At 35.4% G+C, this 16,574-nt stretch overlaps 1 protein-coding gene across 1 annotated transcript in view; it reads left to right on the top strand.

Moving 5' to 3' along the window:
* Usp20-33 (Ubiquitin specific protease 20/33) overlaps positions 1–16,574 on the top strand; it is a 36,483-nt gene that overhangs the window by 17,220 nt on the left and 2,689 nt on the right. The window contains 8 exon segments of the mRNA XM_076129145.1: positions 2,184–2,310; positions 2,603–2,731; positions 3,901–4,016; positions 4,593–4,771; positions 9,435–9,621; positions 12,655–12,768; positions 13,400–13,543; positions 14,059–14,185. Of these exon segments, the coding sequence (XP_075985260.1) occupies positions 2,184–2,310; positions 2,603–2,731; positions 3,901–4,016; positions 4,593–4,771; positions 9,435–9,621; positions 12,655–12,768; positions 13,400–13,543; positions 14,059–14,185 (1,123 nt within the window).

Genomic DNA, 16,574 nt, shown 5'->3' with positions numbered 1-16,574 from the left:
TTACCTTCTATTCTGTCAACGATCAATAATCCTTCCTGTGAGTCAAAACTGTTAACGGAAGTAACCTTGTCACTTCCTGATATTTGTCACAATAAGCTTATTTATGGTAACATTAATATTTGGCAAAAACTAAATAATGGAAAATACATATTTGTCCAATCCAAACCTAATAAGTTAACATTAAAATGTAATCATAATATTAAAGATTATTCTCTGCAAGGCACTGGCCTGTTATCTTTGGAAAATGATTGTATTGCGTATTTCCAAACCTTGCAATTCTATCCATCACATACTTATAAAAGAATTTTACCGAGTCAATTGTCAATCAATTATGACATAACAGAAGATGATTGTTGCAAATTTAATATACTAAATGACAGTTTACACGAAATTTCTCCTATTTCATTGACAAACATAGATTTAGAATCATTTAAATTAGCTTCGCATAAATTAGACAGTTTAGAAAACCAGATAAATAATGTAAAGAATCAATCTCACATTATTAAATATGGTCATTACTATTCAACATTAACTTATGTAATAGTTGGTATAATTGTCATTTACTCACTATATAAATTATATAAAAAATGTTTTGCTAAATGCATTAACCCATCCTGTTGTATACAGATATATAACCATTGTTATAATGATAGTAAAAGTAGTAATGAAACTTCAATAAATCACTCTATGGAATTAACTAATGTATCCGAAAACTCTGAAGGATTTGACAGAAGGTCAATTCAAAGCTTACCTGAAATTGAAATAAATAAAATGAATAAGAATGTAAAATTTAGACCTTTTGAAAAATCTAATCGCAACCTAAGCATTTATTAGGTAACTACTTATAATTACTATCTCTAATCTATATTCTAGAAGTAAAATTTACTTTTCTATTTTGTTTCATGATTTATCTTAAGTTTCATTATATAAAGTGATCTTTTATATATATCACTATGATTTTAATATAAAACTAATGTTTTCTATTTCTTAGTAATAACTTTAATGTTTATATGATTGTAAAACTCAAGCTCTTGCACGCTGTTTAGTTTTTAAAACTTCGCGTTCTTCTTATTTAAGATGAAGCTCCGTTTTCAAGGGGGGACGTGTTATATCCGAAATTAGTTAATAAGTTTTGCTGTGCAAGCAATACATAATTATTATAAAAGCATCACCGCCACGCGGCCAGTAGTCAGTTGTTGTTAGCAGTTAGCATCACTCAGTAATTCCATTAACATCTCCCGGGTGCAACGGTTTGAGTTCGTGTAGTAGTGTAATTTTGGGTCTCTTAATAAATATATTTCGGGTTTTAATAAATAGTTTTTTTTTTAAAAACTCGCTAAGGACTTCGCGCAAAACAGTACGTGTAAATGTGCTAATAGTGTCTCTGAAATGTGCCTCCACTCGGAAGTTCACAAATCTAACATCATAGAATAAAAAATAATCTCAGATGTGTAAAGTTTCCCCAAGATATTTTTATCAGTGTTAGCCGAGTGATATAAGTTGACACCTCCCACGCAAGTGGTCGCAGGTTCGAACCCGAGGCAACACACCAATGACTTTTCGAAGTTATGTGTATATTAGAAATAATCATTTAAGGAAAATTAAGGAAAACATCGTGAGGAAACCTTGCATGCCTAAAATCTGTTTAATATATTTATTGAGGGCATGCAAAGTCCCCAACCCGCACTTGGCCAGCGTGGTGGACTCAAGGCCTAAATCCTTCCTCATTACGGGAGGAGACCCTTGCCCAGCAGTGGTATAGTAATGGGTTAAATTTATTTTATTTTTATTTAGTAAGTTACGATTTGAAAAGGCACTGAGTAAAAGGCCGTAGCGCCTCTTGTGGAGGGTTCGAATCACACCCGGGACAATTTTTTGTGTGAATTATCTATATAAGTATGTATTGAGAAGTATATAAGTATGTTTATCAGTTATTTGGTTACCATAGTACAAGCTCTGCTTAGTTTGGAATCAAATGACCGTGTGTGAGTTGTCCAATGATATTTATTTATTTATACATATGAATAATTAAATTCAAATTCAATTTCGAACGCGCTAATCTCAGGAACTACTGGTCCGATTTGAAAAATTATTTCAGTGTTAGATAGCCCATTAATCAAGGAAGGCTATAGGCCATATATCATCACGCTACGACCAATATATTAAATAATGTGTTCATGTAGCGGCAGCGGCGTGGTGTCGTGCGGCGGCGGCGACGGGCTGGCGGGCGGCGCGCGCTACCGCTCCGTCATCTCCGACGTGTTCGACGGCAAGCTGCTGTCCTCCGTGCAGTGCCTCATCTGTAACCGGGTACAACAATACCACTATGGGGTCACCCATCTATAGAATGACCGCGCCAAGGGTTGCTTAACCCACAGGTCGCTTACCGAGCATATAAATATTTTGACTGCATGCAGTTTGCCTTTGTGGGCAGTAGTATATACGACTGCTGACCACGAAGACTCGGGTTCGGTACGCAAGTCGTTGGTGAGGCTCGAAGTTGAGGCTCGCTGCATTTATATTGGGTAAACTTTCAAAATACACGTTCAAGGTAAAAAAAATGGTATAAATAAAACAGTATCACTAATCATTCCCCTTGCAGGTATCAACCCGAATGGAAACCTTCCAAGACCTATCACTGCCGATCCCCTCGCGGGAGCACCTGGCCGTCCTGCGGTGCCAGCAGCCGATCCTCAACCACCACACGGCGCACGGCTCCCAGGAGTCTTGGGTACGTGGCCCGCCCCAGAGGGAACAGAGTAGTAGCTTGGAGCCTGTCACTTGGACCACACCGCTGCTGCCTGTGAGTGTACCTAGATTTGTTTATGGACGAGGATTCCAATGTAAGGTTTTTGAAGTAAAAAGTGGGTACAGTGAATCGCTGCTATGTTTTATAATGAAAAGTGTACTATGGTGTAAGTTTAGCAACACACCTCCGCAAAGTTCGGCGCTCAATGCTCGGCAGGAGTGTCTTTGCACTTAAATGTATTAGTGATTCAACTTTATAATTCTTAATTTTTATTGTACCATTTTGTAAAGACATTCAAGATGCTAACATTATTCCCTGTTATCTTCCGCTAATCTTAAACTGTTTAGCAAATTAATACTTTTTTGGACTTTTTTGATATTTTCTGCGGAATTTTGACGGTTCACTGTGCCCACTCTCTACTAATAATTTGTTATAGCACAAACTAGCCTTGCACGTGCTTTATAGAAGTGCTGCAAATGCTTAGTTAAAATAGCGAACTTAAATAAATATAGAATAAATATAACATTTGCAAATAAACCTTTTACCTTGCCTTGGGAAAACCAATTATATTTTGGCCGGCATCAATGCTATATACTTTTATTAAGGAATTTATGAATTTGTAAGATACTTAAGCATAAGCTAAGGATTGCTACAAACGAAGCCACTTGCGCCATTCATGCTTGTAACGTTTAACGTTATACTCAGGGATGCTGGCTATCGCGAGTGACCAGTTTGTAGGACTCCTAATCTAGTCTAGGTTCTTAATAAATATATTATTTTGGTTATGCACATAAGTCAATTTATTTTATACTATCTGTGCATGCAACATCATGAAATACCACGCTTTTTTTATAGTTATAGAAATATAGTCTACAGCCGATAGCTTTTTTCTCTATTTCATAGCAATATTCTAGAAATTTCCTTCTATTTTTTTAAACGACTAATGCCCTGTTTTTGAGGCACGTTTAGCGATACTTTATCTATTCAAACTGTCATATTTATATGAGCTTAAACTATTGAATAGATAAATTATCGCTAAATGTACCCCCGAAACTGGCGGCTAAATCAACAACCCAGATGTCCTAAGGTAATGAAAAGTTAAATAAGTTAATTTCAATAGTAAATGTAATAAATATTTTTGTTTGAATTAGGTATGGTGGCTGCTAAGCTGGCTTCGGTCCTGGTTCTACGGACCCATCGTGTCGCTGCAAGACTGCCTTGCAGCCTTCTTCAGTGCTGACGAACTGAAAGGCGATAATATGTACAGGTTAGTTGCATTCTTATCTTTCTTTTATTCGATTACGTTTGCTGAATCCGGAAAATCTATCATTACGGGCATTTTATTCCTTATACAAGTTTAAAATCGAAGGAAGAAGTTCCAATATTATAATAAAATGCACTTGGATTTTTAGGCCTGTTGTTTTTTCTCTATTATTATTGACTGGAACCCACTGCAGGGTTGAGGCCGACCCTCAATTCTATTTATATTCCTAAAAACCTGTGGCCAATCTATAGTCATAGTTTTCCAATTTTTATCGCATTGTTCTTAATAGTAGTTCCAAGTTTAGTGACATCTCTCGTATGTGGTAATAGGCTCCACTCTCCATGGAATCAAGTTATGAAACGAGGCTGCTAACCGACTTAAAAAAAACGAGGAGGTTCTCAATTCGACTGTATATTTTTTTTGTTGCAAACACTTTGGCTATTCCGTCGAATATAACCGGCCTATTATTGTATAGATAAGTTCCTACTCGTATTAATACTTCAAAAACAGCAGATATAACTTTTACTAATAAGAAACAGTCCATACAAGTTTTATACCAACCAATTTTTCCTCCCACAGTTGTTCAAAATGCAACAAGCTTCGCAACGGCGTAAAGATGTCGGGCGTGGTCCGGCTGCCCGAGGTGCTGTGTGTTCACTTGAAGCGGTTCCGCCACGAACTCATGTTCAGTGCCAAAGTGGGCGCGCGCGTGTCCTTCCCCATCAATGATCTTAATATGGCGCCTTATACGCATAAAGGTAAGATTTTATTATTAAAATGACGAAACTGAATCCTTAGCGTAGTGGTTTAGGTAACCACGCCAATACCACTGCGTCGGGAGGTCGTGGGTTCGATTCCCACTCGGAGCAATTATTTGTGAGATCCACAAATAATTGTTTCAGGTCTGGTTGTGCTTTGTGTCCGTTGTTTGTATGTTTGTAAAAGCCCCTGCGACACAAGAGCAATTCTTAGTTAGGGAGTTGAAAAAGAGAAATAAAGAAACCATATTCACAAATTTCACTTATAAACTAACTGTAACTTATAAGTTACTCTTAAAATCGTGTTGTTGTAGATAGTTCTTTAATTTTCCTAAAACTCATTCGCTTTATACCCTTTAATATTATGTACAAAACGTTGCCTTAATTCGCCCGGTCTCAAACAAAGAAGCTCAATTCAAAAATTTTGAAATATTTGTCATATGTATTTCAAACTGTTAAACGTTTTTTGTTCTTTGAATTCCAATTTTCGAAGCGCTAAAGCCGAATTTAAACTGTTACGAACGTGTTTGCAACAAATAAGTACCTATTTCGTTTCGACAACCGTCTGTTTATAGACCTGTATAGTATTTACTACACTTATTTTATAATTTACTCTTAGATCTACTAATATATTTTACACAATTATTACATAAAACCTTACAATCGTTATCCTCAACATTACATTTCAAATACGGCACCACTGCAGAACGGCGCATACGCATATAATTTGCCAACCGCATGACCGGTATATTGGATAATTAGGGTGCTCTGTGCAATCGTCCCATTGTTGTGAGAGTGCAGCGGAAATGGCAACCACAACTGCTGTCACTAGAAAAACATATTTGTATTTTACATATTTATTATTATGCTTTAATTCCGACTGCGATTTACGATAGGTATTCTTCTGTCTTTGATAATTTAAAGTAGCCTAGATTATTCCAACGTGATTTAAATTTCCTATGAATACAGGTATTTATAAGATCCGCAATAAGCCACAAACAAATAAACTCGTTTTAATGCCATTTTTAGTGAGTGTTGATAAATATGTGAGCTCTGTTTTTACAGTAACGTACATTTATGTATCCATCTATACTAATATTATAAAGTTGAAGAGTTTGTTTGTTTGATCGCACTAATGTCAGGAACTACTGGTCCGATTTGAAAATTTTTTTCAGTGTTAGATAGCCCATTTTTCGAGGAAGGCTAGGCTTATAATATATCATCACGGTACGACCAATAGGAGCAGAGTACCAGTAAAAATGTTTCAAAAACGGGGAAAAAATTCACCCATTCTCTCTAATGTGACGCAAGCGAAGTTGCGCGGGTCAGCTAGTCTAATATAATGCCTTTAGTGGCATTAGAACACAGCCTCCTCCCTCCCTTTTAAATATTTCTATTAATTTAATTATTTTACATAGTAGAAAAATAGCTGTAATTCAGATTTTGTATTAACATTGTGACAGCCCTGTAGTATCCTTATTGTCGGTGTTGATTTATATGACCTAAACGTCCTAGGACGCTGGGGTTCTTATTCAATCGATTGCTTTTCATTCCCTGTCGCGCCGACACGCCAGAAACACGTAAGTTGAAATTTAAAATACCATTTTATATCCACCTACATGCTGTCTGCGTAGCTGCCATTGTCTATATTCGTACCTATATGCGATTAAGTAAACTATTTACTGTTACTTATTACGAATAACCAAAAAGTTAAAATTTCTAGTTTTTATATGAAACTGATCCATTTTTTTTGTGGCTTATGTTATGCGTTATATTTTTTAGGCTATTAGGATGGTAATTTGTTCTTAAGAATCGTGTGATACGCTTAATTAGATGGACCTAATTATAGCACATATAGATATCAGTTTGTAATCCAATCATTAGTACTTTCTAAAATCATTACTATTCATTTTGATATAAGATATCTTTTTACAAAGTAATTTTCGAATAGCGAATGCTTCAGCAATACACTTATATTATATTAGCAATATATTTATAGAATTACTCTTGTGTCGCGGGAACTTTTAACATAACACACATAACATTTCAACCACACCAGACCCGAAACCATTATTTGTGGAATGCACAAATAATTGGTCCACTACAAATCGCAAGTCTGCAAATTGATATGACGCAGGGCCCGTTGCATTGAATGATTGGTGACAATTGAAACTTATAAATCTAGGACACCTAGATGGTAATTGATATTTTCCTCTTCACTCAATGAGGCGGTTGCATCAAACTCAGCTTGGTCCTTCGTTTAATTTGAATCACTTACCTATGCTTAATCAAAAAATTTGTGCTACCATGTGTAATACTGAAATGTGTATTGTTATATTCTGATTTATGCCATAGCCGTACTTCCTATACTATTTCATGAAATTCAGAAAAGAGTTATCTAAAGACAATATTGGACAGGCTTTTTTAAGAGCAACTCCTTTGCATCTGTAATAAGGGATAATAAAGGCATAAACCTAAAAATAAACATAGAATAGCTGAGGTCCTTCTTTAATTGAAATTTCTACATAACTTAGTAATATAATAGAATTCTTCAAGTCCTCAGTATCAAAACGTCGTATCCTCAAATTAACATAAAAGTACTTAAGTCATTTTCGCATTGCCATCTAATTTGTATCCATCATATTTATTTATCCATCATAATTTGTTCAATTTTATGAGAATACTGGATTCAATGGTCGCACATGTCCCTGTTCTCATACATACAACAAAGCTTTGAAATTAACTTGTAATAAGCGTTGTCATGGCAACGGAGACAGCTGTCAGTTAAATAACCCTATATTACTGCCTAGGTCTCTAATGAGGTGGGGACACTAAGTAGTGTGCTCAGCAAATTGTATTAAGTACTGCGTAGTGAGTAACTGTTTTGCCAAGTTAGCTTTTAGGACAGGTTACTACCGACATGCTATAGAGATATTGGGTTAGTAATCTTTGCGGCGGTCAAACTTAATGATAGGCAATCGTACTCGTATATAACAAGAAGGATTTATTTATTATTTACAATTTGTAGCAAGTATTTCGGCTAAAATATACCTTTAATAGACCAAATATAGATAAAAAAGAAGGGGAGAATGCGCGTCGAAGTACTCCGCATTGCTGTCTACCGGGGACGTTTCCAGAATGCTGACAGCAAGAGATAATTCTCAAATTATGGATTTATAAATTTAACATACATTTGCTTTCATGCAGTTTTACTGTTCTTATGCTATAACATATTTTGTAGCTCATATCAATTGGTAATACCACACCCTAGAGGTCTGTAAGACTGTAACATAGGTTCTCAAACTTATTTCATTTTCTGCCCACTTTAAATTAAATGATTTTCTAGTACCTCATAAATTACTTTAAAATGCCTAATGTCTCACACTGACATTAATGTTATGGTTTTTATTAACTAGGTATCACATCTTTTTGATATTGTAAATAGAGTAGCTGGGCCATGTGACTCTCCTTGCGTGCAATAGTTCCATCCCCGGTTAAAGATTAATTAAAAAAAGGTCAATTTTAATTCTCGGGTCTTAAATTATCTCCACCCTGTCATCAAAATTATTTGGTTGGTAAAATCGTGAAAGTGGAACAGACAGACGGACAGACTTTCGTATTTATAACATTAATTGAGATACTGACCACCACTGCAGGTTTGTTTCAATCCCCCCAAGGGGACATTATCGTGCAGTTTGAGAAACACTGGACAATAATAAGGCAGGGAAAGTCAGTAATGCATACCCAGCAAATTATACAGAACTGCGTATTTGTCATCCATTTTGTATAGTCAGTTGTTATTCTGTAATATGAGTGGCTGTTGGTAGCTGTATTATTATTCTGAGTTGACCAGTTTATGCATACGATGAGTTACTTTCGTTCATTTACATTCCGGGTCTCAACGGGAGCGGTAAGGAACACTTTTTTTTCTCGATTGTTCTTTGATTTTTTTTTGTTTAATGGTATTTTGTTGTTAGTTTCTTATTTACGTGAATGGTTAATTATTGTTTTATTGTTATGGTCGGGTTTTATACGTAAATTTTTCTGCTATAATTTTGATAATGTAAGACAATTTTTGAAAATTAAGGCGCGATAATATCCTTAAATTGTTTTTATATCAAATTGATTTTATTTTATATAAAATGAGTGCGGTTCCTTAATAAGAAGTATTAATGGTTTTGAAATTGAATTTATATGTGTGTATATGAATGCGTTATTCGTTCGGCCATGCGTTCTTTTTGTGGAATCAGCGAATTCTTTGTAACGATATGTCGTATCGAGTTTCATTCGGCCACATGGGAAGTTATATTACTATATTAATTAGGATATTGTACATCATTTTATCTGTAATATTATTTCAAACTAAGCGCCTTTTAAGGATAGCGGTTACTGATCACGAGGTTTTGGGTTCCCTTCCCGGGTCGGAAAGATGTTTCCTCGATTCTTTTTCTATATTGAGTGATTGTCTGCGGTTAGGAAGTTAAGGTCATAGTAAGGTTATTCGCCTGATCTAAGCTGATAGCTTAAAATGCGTATCTGTGTGTGATGCACACATTTGGACATAAGCACAGTTGGTAGATCTTCTATTATCCAGTGAACGCAACCGGCTCCCACTGCCTAATTGATGATTGATTATCATACTAATTGAGGTATTGGTTCCCAGACTGCACATCAAAGATCACGCGCTACGAGCTATGCGCGGTGATATGCCACGCGGGCACGGCGGGCGGCGGCCACTACACGTGCATCGCACGCAACGGCCGCGCCTGGTACACGTTCGACGACCACGCCGTCACGCCGCTGCCGATGCACCATCTGCCGCATGCCGAGGCCTATGTGCTGTTCTACAGGTATGTACAAACAATAATTTCTCTCCTGTAATGTTTTTTGTTGCTACATATCTGCTATTATTTATCTCATCTCATTCTATTTGGTGCTACGTATAGGATGGTAGGGTTAACCTTTTTTATTTCGTCCTCGGAAACCAAATTCATGTGTTAGGTTGTTCAGAAAGTCATTTAGTTTTTTTTGTGGAAATGAAAGACAGTTTTGTGTTTCGAGGATGATTCTAGGTGGTCATAAACTGTTAAATTGTCTGCACTAGAGTTATTTTTGCAATTTTTCTTACAAAAGTAAGTAAAGTATTTATTATTATTATATTATCCTATTTATTTTTTTTATTTTGCCTATTTTTAGTTTTATTGCGAGCAGCGAGAGATACTTTTTACATACATATACAAGTTTCAGTACTTTGTATAGACAAATATCATTATACAGGCGTATCATTCCTCTAGGCATTGCTTTCCCTTACCTTTTTAAGTCGACATTGCACTCTGATCAGTCATTTTAGTAGAATTTAGTTATTTTTGTTCTACATAAGTATAGGTGTACACTGAACAAATTGATCAAGACTCTAGGCGTGAAGCAAAGCACGGCATTCGGTAAGTTGATCGTCCTGTGCTAGCCTAGCACACGACGATCGATTTCCCTATTGTCGACCACATCGAAGCCGCCTCCCTGCACACAACTTTGAAGAAACTTTCAGATTTACTATGATTTAATTATTATGAGCTTGTTGTTTTATTTTTATGTGTTGTTATTTATTTATGTGTTTTAATTAGGGAAAAGACTGATTCTTTCCTTCAATATTTTACTGAAAACTCATACAAATCTTAATATACACGACAAAGACATTTTTAGGAGAATCCCATACACGATGATCATGTTATCACATTTTAAGCGATTGTCAATGACGTACCTCAACATATTATTGTAAAAAATGTTTGTTATTTTTGCTATAGGTTATTTAAAAAGTAACTATCTAGTAACTTTTCTGGAGTGAAGCAAAGAACGGCACTATAGAAGTTGGTCGTTTTGTACTACTAGCATAAGACGACTAACTTATTTTCTGTCGACTACATCAGAGTCTCCACACATCAACACGACAATTTACTTTCTGTAAAACTAAGATATAAAGTCCTGTATTACTTTTTTGTGTTTCGGTGTACACCATATTTGTTTTATCTGCTATTCTCACACTACTACACTTTCTATCCTTAACATTTTAAATAAAATACTAAATTGTTTCTTTTCAAGCATAATGTTGTATGTAAATCTAACTTTTAAATTTTTTCAAAATAAAAACCAATTATTAGGAAGAATTTAATGGTATATAACTGTCCCACGATTTGCTTACTTTGTGAGATCTCATATGACAAGTCAGATCGCATAACACATTACTCGGTAATTTATTTGTGTCGCAAATATTATTATATTGATCGAAAAGCCTGTTTGTATTTGAATTATTTAGCAACATTCTACAAACAGGAGTGAAGAAACGAACGGCACTATGGAAGTTGATCGTCCTGTGCTAGTGGCACAAGACGATCAACTTCTATTCTGTCGACTACATCAGAGTCTCCACAACTACACGAAGACTATAACACCGAGAGTAATTCTCTAACACACTTATACGAAGTTAGAAGTTCTGAATATGTTCTTTCTTTTTGCAAAGAGTTAAATAAATGTTCAACACATGTTTTGTCGTGTTCTCTGTGTAAAGTATGTCAAAACACGCGTTGAGCACTTGTTTAGCTTTGTTCTCTTATGTTTTTTTGTGTTTTATACAGACATCTTGTACAATAATAACAAAAAGTAACGTTACTGATTTCAATTAATTTTCATGTGTTATTTGGTTGGAGCCCCCTACCTTTGGCCTATTTTACTTCGAGACACTGTAAGACTGAGCGAGTGATCTTGCTAGGCAATATTCCCTTGATCCTTTCTATTTGAAAGAATATATACCGTGATATTATTCTCTTTGAACGCGTTCACTGGATTTTTTTGATATTTCTTCTGTGTAGTTACGTACGTAATAATAATAAAAAAGTATTGTATGAGATGTCTGTATGTTTGGTATTTTTTATTCTTTTTGTAAAAGAAGCAGGCGTGAAGCAAAGAAACGGCACTATGGAAGTTGATCGTCCTGTGCTAGTAGCACAAGACGATCAATTTCTTTTCTGTCGACTACATCAAAGTCGCCTAACCAGAGAAAAACTTATATGATTTGCTATTTTATGTTATTGTTGCTCTTTTTGTGTTTTTTATACTTAAAATAATGTTAATTACACAATACCTTAGGACTATCAAATAATACAAATGTGCACTGGCCAACATATGGCTAGTGGCCACCCCCTATATAAGGCAATTAGACTAGTATAAGAATCTCAAAAGTAGTATAAAATATTGCACAATGTAAACCCTAAACGGTCTATAATATTGCACAGTGAATGTGCACTATTACTGATCGTCTAGGGCATATTGTTGCTAATAACGACCAAATATATGCGAAAGACTAGCTAAGGATAAGGTTCTTATTTCATCTCCCATTTTCAACGGTTTAGAAAGTAAGATGGAGTGAAGAAACGAACGGCACTATGGAAGTTGATCGTCCTGTGCTAGTAGCACAAGACGATCAACTTCTATTCTGTCGACTACATCAGAGTCTCCACAACTACACGAAGACAACACACATTGCCACAGAATTTTTCTATGTTTTTGTTGTGATTATTTTATATTTTTGTTTGTATGTTAAAATAGGACAGGAATACGATCCATTAGAGACTATTTTTGTTAGTATGGTTACAGGGTTTTTATTTTCAGCACACTGTTTTGTTTTTTTTTACAGGCTACTCTAATATTATAATGAACCAAAAAAAATGTATCAAACTTTGTGTAGAATATTCTATTATCAAATAAAATGGTCAGATGAAAAATATATAATTATATTCTATGGGTACCAATATGATATCTTTCAGCACTAAACTCTATATTTTGTTCAATAAAATCCGGTATGTTAAGTGGTTAATAATGTTGTGTTATAGGAAAGTGAATCCTCAAATGACGACGCTGCGGCAGAAGGCGGCTGAGATATTGGACTCCACCACGGTTGAGCCGAATGATATCAAGTTCTACATATCCAAGCAATGGATTAACAAGTAAGACACTCTTAGATAGAATATTCAACTCCTGGACTTGTAATTTACATAATTCATTATTTTCATTTACATTATTTCGATACCTCCTAAGTAAGCTGAGTCATCTAACAAATTTAGGTATTTTATTATTTATTATATAAACATACTTTTAACCATGATCTTAATGTGAGTGGTAATATTTCATATTAAAGAATAATAAGTCATCATAACAAAAATCAAATCATTTTATACCAAAAGAAGGGGAACAATTAATTTGCCTTCGTATCGCTCTCCTGTAAAATTACTATGTCAGTTGACTTATTATACTTAGGAAGTATCGATTTCATCTTTTGTAGCATGGAACATAATATTGTAACTATTTATTAAAACTTAATACTTACACGAACTATAAAGCAAACTAGGCCTAAAGAATCATAGCAATATGACTGTAATACGAGCGCGAATCCGATAAAACAGCAGGACATACGTTCGTACGTTCGTTTGATGTCCCGAGCCTGATTTGCTATTGTTTCATTTGTATTTTGTATAACAGTCCATTTTTAAGTTAAACAATTTTCCTTAGATATTACTTAAGGATGTAATATCATTCTACTCTCGTAATTTTATATTTCTAATATAATGTTTTGAACAGATTCAACACATGGGCCGAGCCGGGTCCGATAGACAACAGTGACTTCGTGTGCTGGCACGGCGGCGTGCGGCCCGACCGCGCTCCGCATCTCCATCACCTCGCCGTGCTTGTGCCACAACCGCTATGGGAGTTCCTTTATGAACAGTTAGTATTGTCATCATTATTTATTTATTTATTTATCATCATTATTTATTTTTAGAATTACTATGAGAAGCTTCTGTCTACACGCTACAGGATTTGAATAGACAATAGTGTTTCGTTTAAACCGGTAATGCCTGATTTATACCATTTGTAATGTCTTGGGTCAATTTTCTACCGCTGTAGAGTATTGACGACTGAGTAAATGTTCGAGAAATTGCGTTACAAGTACTGTTTTAGATCCTCAGTGCAAACTGCATAAACTATTTGTTTCTGAAAGTAAGCTAGTACAAAGGCTTTATTTGAAGTAGCTACTCTAAGGTGCCGGCTGTAGAAAATCGCCTTACTAGTGTTTTGAACTAACTTCGCTTTGATGTCTATGCAACTCATCTGACCACAAATTTTCCCACTTCAATTTGTATCTTACTGAAATTTCTCACTACTTTTTAGGACAAACAGAAATAGCTACCTAATAAATGTAACTTTAAACAAACCAAACTGATAGTAATTCGTGTCCGTAGTTTCGGCGGCGGTCCGGCCGTGTCGCACGTGCACGAGTGCGGGGTGTGCGCGCGCGCCGCCCTGCGCCTGCGCACGCGACGAGCGCGGGAACTCGGCGCCTTCTGCGAACTGCATGCTAGCTTCCAGGTAACTTATACACTCACTACCTATTTTATATCCACCTTTATTCTTCAAATCCAGTAAGAAAAGCATCTCTTGAAATGTCCTTTTTTCAACCTTTGAAAATCTAGTAGGAGGTACTCATAGGTAGGTAGCTTTTTATCAGAAACTGACTTTGTCCAGGTATTGTACGATTTTATCCCATAGATTCTATTCCCGTGGGAAATTTGATCCCATCGTTCCCATACCATGTCCTGACTGTTTAGTTGTTCAAATTATACGCGTACATACATTTCGGTGATTCATCTTTATTTATATAGATGAAGTAGAGAAAAATTGCTTATAAATAAAAAAAAAGATTTAAATACGGCAACAGAGGTTGGTATACTAAAGTACCCTATTGGTCGTTCATTCTTCGCCCACAATCTCGCACATTTTTGATAGAAATTTGTTCGAATCTGTTTTATCAGAGTATGTAATTTTGTCAGGGTATAGTCAATATATATTATATGTCATCATTTCTATAACTGAAGTTTTGTTTCCAAAAAAGATTAGGCATGATATTTGAATTGTAATTCATGCCTGTGCCGTTAAACGAATATAATGCGTATAAATTGTGCCTAACAACAAGAATTTATTCCGAAACATGCAAAATATTCGATGCGCATATGAAATTGATACATACAGATCTTTTTAACATGTGTAACGGCACAAAACGGACTGTTTTCATTATAATGAATACGTAAGATCTTCGGTGACAATGACCGACAAATGACTATATTTTATTCGTTTGGTTTACATAATAGATAAATAAATGCAACAGATTAATGTCCCACTGCTAGGCAAGGGTCTCCTCCTGATATTAGGAAGGGGTTAAGCCTTCGGCCCTTAAATGTTAGATAAAGAAATTTAACCGTATTTTATTAATAACGTTCTGGCATGAAAGAACAATAAGGCACCGTTTTAGGACTTCGGTATATAGCTTCCATATGATAGCTTATCATATGGAATTTTGACAGTCATTTTCTTATTTTTGTTGTCACTTTATCCAGCAGATAGGTGACCTGACACTTATTTGTAAGCTTTGAAGCGGACCCTTAGGGTTTCAGTCTACCGTGCTAGCTTAGTATGGGGATATTAAATCCCTTCAATAGTTCTTGCAATAATTCTCATACATGCGAGGTTCTAGGTTTTCCTTCACCGTTAGAACAAGTAATCACACATAACTTCTGATACTGGTGTGTTTGGGTTCGTAACTTCGACCACTTGCGTGGGAATGCTTAGACCATACGGCTATCACTGCTTTTTCACTAACAATAAGCCTAAAATTAGAGGCTTATATTTTTTCAGACACACTGAGTGAGAGTGCTTACACATCATTACAATATCATATTACATGTACTTAACAAAATATCATCAATTCTCTTGTAAATTCCATCAAAAATAGTTTCATTCCCTATCATGTCAAAAACTACTAACCAAAGACAAATTGAGAATATTTTTCAATAGGGATGTTGTCAATGTAACTATTCAGAAATTCTATATTGTCTATCAGTCAGATAATAGACAAACATACACGGTTTTCCTTAAAGAAAGGTGTCTTAGTAGAGAGCCTTGAATATAAGGTTCGCGGCTGGTGGAGGTATTAAAAATTCAAAATTTAGAACATCAGTGACCCGCAGGCTTATGCAGCTGACGTTGGCCTGTTTATTTATTTTGAAAGTACAGTTTTATCATTAATTAGAATCATGATAAAATAAAAAGGCCAAGGCTCTCTCTCGCTACTAATTTGTGGGACCATAACAAACATAAGAATTTCTGGGTAAGGGCTAGATTTTGGACTAAAAAAAGTTTGAATAACAACATCATCAGGCAACATCCCTATTGTATTTATAATGGCTATCATGTATAAATAATAACTTTGAACATTTCGCGTTTGCATGACTATTAACTAATATTTCACGAGAAGCCGACCGATTGCGACTACGGCCAGTGCAACCTGGCCGAAACGTCAAGCGAACAGAAGGTAAATATGCATGATAGCTTTAATGCCCGTTTGCCCGTGTAATATTAGTTAATCGTGTATACATATGTATTAGCTATATTACTTCAACTGTATATTACCAGTAAAGAAAAACCAAAATGGATTGTAGCATATATTTTTCCGTGGAAAAAACACATAACTTTCCACGAAAAAAGTAATGTACGTCACTCCAATCTTACAGCTATCTCTGAAATAATTTATTCATCATCTCATCTCAAACATATCGCTCATATTTGTCAAAATATAGGTGCCGTCAAACAACTTGAACACTAGTTCCTGTAGAAGAAAGTAAACAGAACTTAAACACAATTCAGAGGACACTCAGTTGTCACTGTTCTGCCAATCGGCCATCCATAACTCTCGCCGTCGCAC

Source organism: Anticarsia gemmatalis, chromosome 22 (genome assembly GCF_050436995.1).
Source record: "Anticarsia gemmatalis isolate Benzon Research Colony breed Stoneville strain chromosome 22, ilAntGemm2 primary, whole genome shotgun sequence".
Classification (NCBI taxonomy): Eukaryota; Metazoa; Arthropoda; class Insecta; order Lepidoptera; family Erebidae; genus Anticarsia; species Anticarsia gemmatalis.
The sequence above is the reverse complement of the archived record's forward strand: the minus strand, read 5'-3'. Positions and strand labels throughout refer to the sequence as shown.